Here is a 10,297-nt window from a genome sequence, read left to right on the forward strand (position 1 = left end):
TCAATTGATAAATCTAAAACTAATCCTAAATATAGGAAAAAGGGTGTATGACTGTATATACAGACTGGGAAATAGTCTGTAGCTGATCGCACACTTYAACTCACTGAAAAAAACCCACAATCATTACAGTGAGAAATGCAAAAGCCGTCTTTCAAGTATGTGCTCTGTACTGGCATTTAGCTAACTATCACAAAATGCGGTAAAAATTCCTCTTTTGTTGGGAATTATAAATACGTACAGTAAAAGTCAGTCCTAGCTTAGGAGGATACCAATCTAAATAATCAGGACAAGCAGTGTTGAGAAGGAACACAAAATCCCCAAAGCAATTTGACAGTAGTTGATCTAAGAATGCAACCCAGAAACATAGACCAGTTGCATCAATATTTGACTATGTTTTTTTCTWGTTACCTTCTCAGCTATATTAATACTATGAATAACAATTAGAATAGGGGGAATATACACACAGCAGTGAAAGAAAACAAACTTATATGCTCGTAAGTACCAAAGCTTCAGGATTGTTTGCAAAAGTCCCAATAAAAGCACATGACCATAATCCAGTCTGTTGTTTCTAAAGTCATGAATATTTGTAGTACAATATGTATGGGATATGAAGTGAGATAATATAAGYAGACCACTTTAAAGTGGTTTGCTTGTAAACAACTATTTGTTTAAAATATTATTAAAAAATTATACAACTTCCAYTTGTATAGGCAAGCAGGGTTTATGTAAAACATTTAACTGGGATTTATTTTCCTGATAGAAACTCGTCCACGTTCAGTGTTGCATAGTTTGGGAGTCAGGCCTGAGATGCATTTGATTTAACTCATAAATGCTAGCTTTTCTTTGTGGCAGGAATGCCTATTTTCCAGCCATTAGTATTTCAGTTACAAGACTTAAAGAAAAATAAATCATTAAAGGACCAAGTTCCATTAAGATATAGTTTGAAGAAATAAAGTTCATTATTTACTCTTTTTACTAATGAGTGCCAATTACTTTTTTACGGAAGTTTAGCTAGCCAAGACTGAGGCTGAAACAACATTTCTTATCTACTGTTCTGCATTTGCTGGCACTTAAGGYAACCTTTTTACTAGGAATCATGAAAATGCTGGTTCCAAGCTCAGTCTCATCCTTCAAAAAAGTATCTAGAATGTCCAAAATATGCAGACAAATGGGTTTTAGGGTAAACTAGGAAAGAATTTTTGGTTGGGAAAATTACAGTGAACTACCTTATAGGAAATTCTGGTTAGCCAGAGGTGCATAAAGAAGGCTGACCTGTTTCCCAGACTGACCTATGAATCTTCCCCAAAGCTTTAGCAATTTCATGGCTATCTGCCCATTTTTTAACATGTTTTCCCTACTTAGTTACTTAAAAAATATAATCCCAAGTAAGGTTCACCTGTCTGAACACTTGATCGCCTAAACCATTGGATTCAGCATTCAGAGTAGTGACTCATTCATCAGAGGTATTTAGAGAATAGAGGAGACTTAGTAGCACAACAGTAGGAATAATAAATGCAGAGCAAAATAGGAAATTCCCTAATACAAATGAGAACGTCAATTCTGACCTTGAATTCTACACTTTAAGTACCATTGTTGGCATGCCTGAGGTATTCACACATAGAATTTTTCTCACTTTTACCACAAAAGTTCTATCATCTTCAAGCTGGAGTCCTAACGCTCCTGGCTGAGTCATCCAAACTTTTTAACATTACTAGTTGTAATGAAAAGATAGGAAAAATAAAAGATTGTCTGAAATACTTTATGACAATACAGTCAATTCCAGTAAGGGGGTTGTAAAAAAATCAGATGTTATCACTCCTCTTTAGCCCATAGTGTAGGGCTACACTACAAGATAGTGTAGAGTGGCTGAGACCAATTCTCTTTCTGCAATAACATCAAGATATGTATTGTCATTCTGTTTTAAATATGAGACTGAACTATATTTCCATAAGGCAATAGTAGTAGCAGTATTACATCTGTTTATTTTTCAAAAAATGTGCTATGTTTTTGTTTGTGGTAGCTTTGAACTGCTGCTATGTTTGAACTCCCTCTCAGTTCTCTTCTTCTGCTTATGCCTCATAACATTTGCTTCTTGCTGTGTGATGACAAGAGAGGTGGTGTGGAAATTTGTTCCCAAAATTACATATACTTCTCTGGAACCTTTTCAAACAAATCTGATCTCTGTGGTATCAAGATGAAGCCAGAAATAGATGGAAAATGGCCTTTCTCAGGAGACTTCATGCACATCTTGAGTTTATCAGGTTCAAAATGAAAAACATTCTTGTCATAGCAACTTCTTCAGGTTTCCCTTTGAAACCAGTGAACAGTTTTAAGTTCAATATAAGGCATAAGTGCAAATGTATGAAGGGAGATGATGTCTAAATTTCTCACAACTTTGGAAAAACTTAGCTTGTTCTCTGAGAGAAGCGTGGGGTAATTCTTCCTACTGTTCAGTAAAAGYTGGACTTACAGTTATTGAGCCTGAAACCAATAGTCTTTCTTTAGCAATTAGTGTCAGACTTTTTAAATACATGTAGCCTCTACTGATAATTATTATTATAGGATTTTAATTATATTTTTTATGTATTGTCAAAAGAAAGAATATTTTTATTGTTGGCACCAGAACTGTCAGCAAACAACAACTAAATATAATTTGTTTGTTTGCTTTTTAAAGCAAGGAATGTAGTCTGACTTAAAAGGTATCCACARAAGCGTATGTCCAAAAGTCACTAAGATTTGTTTTTATCACCTTGTTTGAGTTCCTGCGTAACATCAACTCTAGATTTTCCCTCATAATCGCAGCACCTAGTCCAAAAATCTGTGGTTGAACTAGAGCATGTCTTTTAGAAAGGCATCTAGTCATGAGTCAATGACTCCAAGTAATGAAGAATTTACAGCATGCTGCATAGTGACGTATTCCAGTGGTTCATTTACTCTCATCCCACCTTATTTTGAGTTTCAAATTTAGCTAAACTCAGCTTTTAACAACTGCACCTTACGCTATTGTGACTGAAGAGTCATCTGCAATCAGATACATACAAACTTAAAATGGAAGCTTTTAAAATAAAAACAGGCCAAAATCTGTTGCTTTTTACTGTTAGGAATCCCAGTGGAATTAGTAGGATTTTTTGGTTACCAATGAGACAGAGTTTGGCTAATACAAGAACAGATACAACACAAAGATCTTTTGCAGAATGTAGGCAGAGTTCAAAACCCATTAAAGTGAGTTCAAAGTCTTCCATGTCTTTAGCAAGATTTGCATCATGCTTAAAGAAGAAACATAAAGCTTCATAGTCAAATATCCTTTAAAATAAAATTTTCCCTCATAAATTATATAAAAAGAAAGCACTTCAAGAGGTACACTCAGTGTGCTGAGYTGATGACACGCATCAACCAGAGTTGCCTTTTTGGACTCTGTTTTACTTTTATTTAAATATTAAAACCTTCAAATTTTAATATTTAAAAACAAGGTAGATGAAGGGAAGATCAATTTTGTGCTATAAGAACAACTTAATTTCTGTTTCTATGGCTGTGTGTAACAATGACTTGGATTGTAGTACCAGAAAGGAAGGTGAATTCATTAAAATTGTGCAATTATAGACAAAAATTATAGACAAAAAAAAATGGTAATTACCAGGTTTACTTAGTGTTCATGAATGTGGAGTTCATTTCTGTGAGGAACTAAAATGTTTTATTTATGTTTTATTTAATTCTATTTTCTTAAAATATGACATCATGATAAAAATAGCAAGATTGGGAAAACACGTTTTAGTTCTCCTCAGAGAGCAGAACTCCTCAGCTAAATTAATTTTGACCTGAAATTTTGATTTGCATAAAGTCTTTGAGATCAAACAGTTGGGATTGCTTATCTGTGTACTTTTGTAGCACATAAACAGGTTCACTCTGCTTTGTAAGTGGGAAACAGAAATGCTTACATCTGCTACTCCAATGCAAATATATAGAGATATGAGAAGAGTAAAGCATACATTTTCTTTCTCTTCCTTCAGTTCTTTCATCTTGATTTACACCATTTTTATAAAGRAAGAGTATAGTGGGCTTTTTTCTCCCCAAACTATTATTTTTTTATTAATTACCCTTTTTATTAGTTATTTGTGGGGAAGAACTAAATTTCTCCCCCCAAAATTATTAATTAATTATAATTTTCTTAATTATTATAATGTGCATCTAAACAGCTCTTATTACAGCTTCTTTCAGAATAGGGATTTAAGTCCTTTATTTTTTCCTATTAAAATACATTTATTAACTACCTCTGATCACTAATTCCTCTGATTTCTGCTTAGCAGGGGGTTATAGAGAGTAAACCCCATACCTGAAGTACTGAATCTAGCCTTCCCTCTACAGATGTACGTGTGCCGTAACAGGAGTCGTGCGCACATTAAAGTGGTGACAAGACCATGATATGTCTAGAAATACTATCATCCCAGCAAAATTCAAATTCGGAGTCAGTCATATGTTGTTCTGGGTCAGAACTAGGCAGCTCAGCCCATCATGTAAATGTGCTGAGCTGTCAGGAATGAGGATGCTTTGACYGGCAGCCTCTGTAGTCACTATGTATGGCCGCTACCAAACGACTGGCTCAGGTAACGAGTCTTGCATATAAGAAAGGATTTAGCCAATAGAATAACTTCACTCTGCAACAATTTGTAAAGTTTYGCAATTACTAAGTTGATTTTTTCACTTCAAGAGTGTATTAATATGATAGATTAATTCCCATCATTCCCTACTGCCTTGGTCTTCTGCAGAACAAGTATTCTGCGGAAAGTTATAGTCGATAAGTAAGGATAATTTAGCTGCAGTGAAAGGACAAAAAGGAGGGAGCAAAGAAAAGCAAAGGCAGTTCCTATACAGTCTTCAGGAAGCCAGATTTTTGCCTTAATCCAGTGCARAGGCAAAGAAGTTTCAAAAATTGTGCATTGACATTGCTGTAATTGAAAACTGTTAACATAAGAACCACACAAAGATAATTAAAACCTTTGTTTTTAAAGGAGTGAAGCTGAAGTTCATTCTGCTAGACAGAAAGTTACCCAGGAATGCTGCTGCTGATCTGCGTGAATCCTGTGCGCGGAAATAAGGCTCTCTGGGCTTCCCGCTCATGAATCTCGAACTCACCAGTCACTACCAGGGCTGAACAATTTTTGCATTTTGGGACATCTTTCCTGACTCCCTTGGCCAACCTATTCTATTCTCCTGCAACTCCACTAATCATGGTAGCATTGTGCACATATGTCAGACTAAGTTAAAGCAGGAATAGGCCGTGGAGGAACCTTCTATCTGTCTGACGCCAATCGCCCAAGATATTACCAAGAAAAATTCAACTGTTAAAAACGGCAGCGCAAAACAAAGCCAGATTTTATTTCAGCATCTACCTTCGCCTTTCTGTATTTTATCTACACTATGGCATATATGTGTTGTGGCAAATATTAGCCAAAAGAGATCAATTAAGCTCCAAGTCTTTACACCTTCACACCAGACTGCGATGGTCTCCAGTTTTATTGTCTGCCCTATGTCATGATTTGTGTGTGAGATAATAAAGTGAATGTTTTCCTTAGAGAAATATAATCTAACCAGTTTTGGAGGTTTGCCTGTAATAGGGGCCAGTCAGAATTTCACAGGGCTTTTACAAGGTGAATTCAGAATCCCTTCAGCTGTTCGCAAAATATTCGGTTACTTTTAGTTACGTGTTATCCAGAATTGTCCCTTGTCACTTTAGTGATATTTGGAGATATTAAAGCAGCACAGTTGCATTAAACAAACACAGTTGTATTTTCCCCTAAAACTTACATAAATGAAAAGATGCCTTCCTACTTGGGCCAATTCAGTATCTGTTACAAAAGAAAATATTATTCCTGTTTTCTACTCTCAGATTTTCTTAATATGTAAGCCTAAATGTAGTGGTAAAGTTGAATGTTCGCATAAAGTGTTTTCTCCTGCACAAACATATAATGCAACCAGGTAGCTTATAGGACAGTGTTATATTTGTTTTCTTGAATATTACTATTAGGACAACACACTGAATAGCATGTTAGCAGAGGATTTTTCATTTTTATTTAATTTCTAAGTATCATTATGAAAAATGTCTACCTGGAGTATTTTAATAATGTCCTATCATTATCTATTACAACGTATCTATTACAATGCTCTACAATTAATATRTTTCATGTCTTTTATCATACAATTCTTATGATGACTTTACCACATGTAAGGTAGATTTGACAAACTGTTGAATGACAATTAAAMTCAGTCAAGAACTCTGCCTTAAAATTATCTGCAACATTTTTTCCCTTTCTCTCTTAGAGAATGTTGGTTTAGGAAGGAAGAAGATGCAGCTAACACAAGCAATTTGAGCTGGGAGGTGCTCTTGGGCAGATAAGGGAATCCTTAAGCTGAAGCCCTCTTAATGAAKGAAAAATAACTACTTCTGTCTTGTCATCTTTTCTGATTTCTGCAGAGGAGCCTCTTTCACAGGGAGGCTTTTTTTTYCATGTTTCTGTGATTTTGCTAGTAAAAGGGTATTTCCTAAAGCTAGAATTACAGTTTTGCCCATTATAATACAACAGAACTGCCTGACACCTTTCTTCTTCTTCATTCTTAATGAAAAGTATTTCTCCTCAAATTTACCAGATGGGGTTCTGCTGTATAAATGATATTTTACAGACTGGGAAAAAATACATAGGCAGGATTAATTTGCCTCCTTTCCTTTGCCTCATTTTGTGATCAGCTGAAAAAAATTTAGGCTAGAGAGGAAACACACGATATGAACAAAAAGAAGAGTTTTTTATTGCCCTATAATGTTTAAGGACTGTTCTCTGAAATAAGATTGCAAAACRACAGTAAAGGATTAGTGTACTGAAAAAAAAAAAAAAAATCCGTAGATCAAGCATAAATCTATCACAGCTGTGAAAGTGAAAAAAATGTGGCTATTCATCATGGCTCTCCCAAGAAAAGTGACAGTTGTTTTAAAAATAAATCCCATTTTTGCTAYGGCAATTTGATCTTCATTACCATAAGCTTATTCATTAAAAGGGGAACAGGCTACTGGAAACACGCAGAGCACGCAGCCGTTCAGGATTATCGTCAGCGAGGAAAACTTCCCATTTCTAAGTAACTGGTAGATGGGGTTTCGTCCACACTCGGGCTCTGCTCAGATCACTGAGCGCTGAAGTGAGGATGAAATTTGTACGCAGAAAGGTGAGCAGTTGCCTTGAGTGCGTGTGGTACTGCCTGAAAATGTTACAAGGAAAAGCCTTTGACATCTTGTCTTCGCTTTCTTAAGTACCTGCCTGCACTAATCAAGGTCTGACAGGGGGGACTCTGAAATAGACAGATGGGGAAGTTGTCCAGMGAAAAGATATTTTTAATTAGAAGGAAAGCTCTCCTGAAATATAACCRCTCCTTCTTACTCATGCTCCGGCTTTGCTTTATTATTCTTATTTCCTCTGGAAAAGTTCACTATCCTGTCTTGCTGTTCTAATAAAATAATCTTAGCCTTCTGGGATCTTATTTCCTTTCTCTCCTTAACCCCAGGATATTTGTAAAGTCTCAAAACCTCTGAATCAGACGTTTCCTAACCCAAACTGGGGCGTGCATTTAAGTTTCTTAATAAAAAAAAAAATCTTTTTTTTTTTCCAGTAACACATTTCAACATACAGCTCTCCTCGCAGTCATAATAACCCAGCCCAGAGTGAATGGGACTCACCATCAGCCTGAACAGAGATGATCTGGAGGATGAAGAAGACAGATCCCACGCCCTGGACAAAGGTGAGCGACAGTCTCTGGGCGCCTGAAGCCATTGCCCTGCTATTAAGCCCTCAGCCACAGGAGGTTGGCTACGGAGGCTTTTTCTCTCTCCTCCTCTGCACTTCAGCAGCCGGGACTGTGGTGATGATTTCAAGGAGCCCTTTCCCTCGGCAGGATCCTGCGTCTTGGGTTTGCGCTGAAGGCGGGAGGGATGGAAAAAGAGGGAGAGAGAGGGAGAGAGGAATCCTTCGCTTGGCTAGTGTAAAGGGGAGGGGAAGGGGGGGGAAATGTCCAGCCAGCTGGGGTTGGGGAGCGGATTTATCCAGCCCAGTTTGCAGGGCAGTGCACATGGAGAGCTGGTGTGAAAAGTCACATTACCCTGTCAGTAAATAGCTAGTGGYTCTCAGTGGAAGAAACGTAAAAGCCAGGAGGGAGAGAAAGGGGAGAAATGACGAGCAACAAGCACAAGAAATCCTGACTGAAAGGAGAAGGGCAGCTAGATAGCTGAAGCTCATGAGCGGTGAGTTTATGGACTTAGCTTTACATGTCTGGAGGGATGGGTTCTTATGTGAGGAGTGTTTTCTCTCTGCGACATGAGATCAGCCAGCAATACACTGCTGAGATTTGCAGGGTAGGGGCTACTGCAGCAAGAGCAAAGTTCTTCAGGTACAGCATGAGGAAAGGTGACAAACGATGTAGGACCCCAGTGACAGAGTCTTACTGAAGATCAGGACTAAGATGAGTTAGTCCTACTACCTCAGATCCCAAGACTGGCATGTGTATGAGGGGCTGAAGGTAAAAACAGAAGTCCATGAGCTGGTGCTTGTCAGCCTTCCTGACCGAGATGAATGGGTTGGTGCTCGTCAAGAACTGAATTCTCCAAAGGAGGTTGATGAGGGCATTTCCAGCTCCCATTAGCACTTAGAGCAGTCTCATCTGTCCTTTATTCTCATATGCCTTAAATGAGATGTCCTAAATTGGTTCAAACAAAACTGCAGAGAAACCCCCACAAAAGAGGAAATATACTGGTAGTGATGCCAGGATCTATTTCGCTAAATACATAAATGGAATAGTTTTATGTTGCTGTTGGAACTGAGCAGAGCTCAGAAATGTTGTTTTCATATTCCCATCTTATTTTGCTTTTATTTCAGCTTCTTAAGATTTTTTCCCTCAGAATTCAAAGCTGGGCAAAAATGTTCAGGCTGCTAGAACCTCTGAGCCATGAATAAGAGAAATCAGAACCTGACCATCCCTTCTCAGCACCAAAGACTCCACGTTCATAAAGGACAAGGTGCTCCTAGATGGTTACAGACATATTCTGATATTGATGAACCTGCAGAATATTGATGTCAGTCTGACTGAAATTACTCAAGTTGAGGAACCTATGTGTGATATTCAAGTACGCAACACTGTGGTGCTGGAAGCTTTAAAGATTCTCACATTGGTTGAATCTGGGTAGGAAATGCCCTGATTCTGTTTAAAGATTCTTATCYTTCCTCCCCTTCTTTATGCACATGTATGACATGCTGAGAGATTTCAGACTGATAGCTTTTAATCTTCTGTTTTTACAGAAGATTACTTCAGTTTCTCTACATTGCCTTGCCAATGTAACTTGGAAGGAACATCACCAGAATTAGAAGGGAGGGCAGTTTCTTGCCTGTTCTTATTGTTAGTCTACAATGGTTGGCCTAATGTAATTCCGTAACATTTTATTTTCATGAAAATTGTATGCTATATACAACAGAAATTAGCATAAAACAGAACAGAAAAGGATGTAGAAAACTGTGAATCATTTAAATTTATTTATGTGTTCCTTTCACTGGTGACACAACTAATGGAATAAAATACAAATTTAACCTTCTTATATTCCTTATAGCTTTATACCTATTTTGAAAATCAGTGAAAAAGAGAGAAAATCATAAGAAAAAGAGAGATGTTGAATCTACACAGTTTAAGTGAGATAGCAAAGGATTTCCATGAAAATTAATAAGCAGCTACAGCAATACCCGCAGATATTAGCAGATACTTAGCATGATCGCAGCAGTAGTTATAGGTTTCCTTGACTAGGACTGATGGTTTTGTTGGACCTGTTGGACATTTGTTGGACTCCCCCATTAGTTTGGTCAAAGTGTTATGGGAAAGAACATTGTCTTCTAGATTTCCATCCAAAATTTCAAAGGTCTGTGAGATTCCTAACATTTTGCTATAATTGGACTGTTTTCTTGTGTTGATATATGTAAAGGCAAGTTGCCACTCTGGCTTTCCTCTTGGAAAATCTCTGTTTGTATTTTTGAGTGGAACATCTTACTGATTTTAAGAAATTACAAGRAAGTACAAGATCCTTTCCCTTTGGAAAACATGAAGTTGGTACAGTGATCTGGCTGCTTCTTCCCATCCCATTTCAGCTCTAAAGTGACTCTCTAAGTTACTTCAGCATTTTGATAAAGGATGCTTAGCAATTGCTAACTTCTGTATGTTAAGTACCCTATTGCCAATCAGTTGTCCTTAAAACCTAATATTTTTAGGTTTCCCTAAAAAT

General features: G+C 37.2%; 1 protein-coding gene across 1 annotated transcript in view; it reads right to left on the minus strand.

Moving 5' to 3' along the window:
* Positions 1–7,826, minus strand: part of SUSD5 (sushi domain containing 5) — a 40,874-nt gene extending 33,048 nt beyond the window's left edge. The window contains exon 1 of the mRNA XM_026034990.1: positions 7,718–7,826. Coding sequence (XP_025890775.1) covers positions 7,718–7,811 — 94 coding nt within the window. The 5' untranslated portion in view covers positions 7,812–7,826. The remainder of the gene's footprint in view (positions 1–7,717) is intronic.
* Between the last annotated feature and the right edge of the window lie 2,471 nt (positions 7,827–10,297).

The sequence above is a fragment of the Nothoprocta perdicaria genome, unplaced genomic scaffold (genome assembly GCF_003342845.1).
Source record: "Nothoprocta perdicaria isolate Ctin4 unplaced genomic scaffold, notPer1 scaffold_154, whole genome shotgun sequence".
NCBI classification, from domain to species: Eukaryota; Metazoa; Chordata; class Aves; order Tinamiformes; family Tinamidae; genus Nothoprocta; species Nothoprocta perdicaria.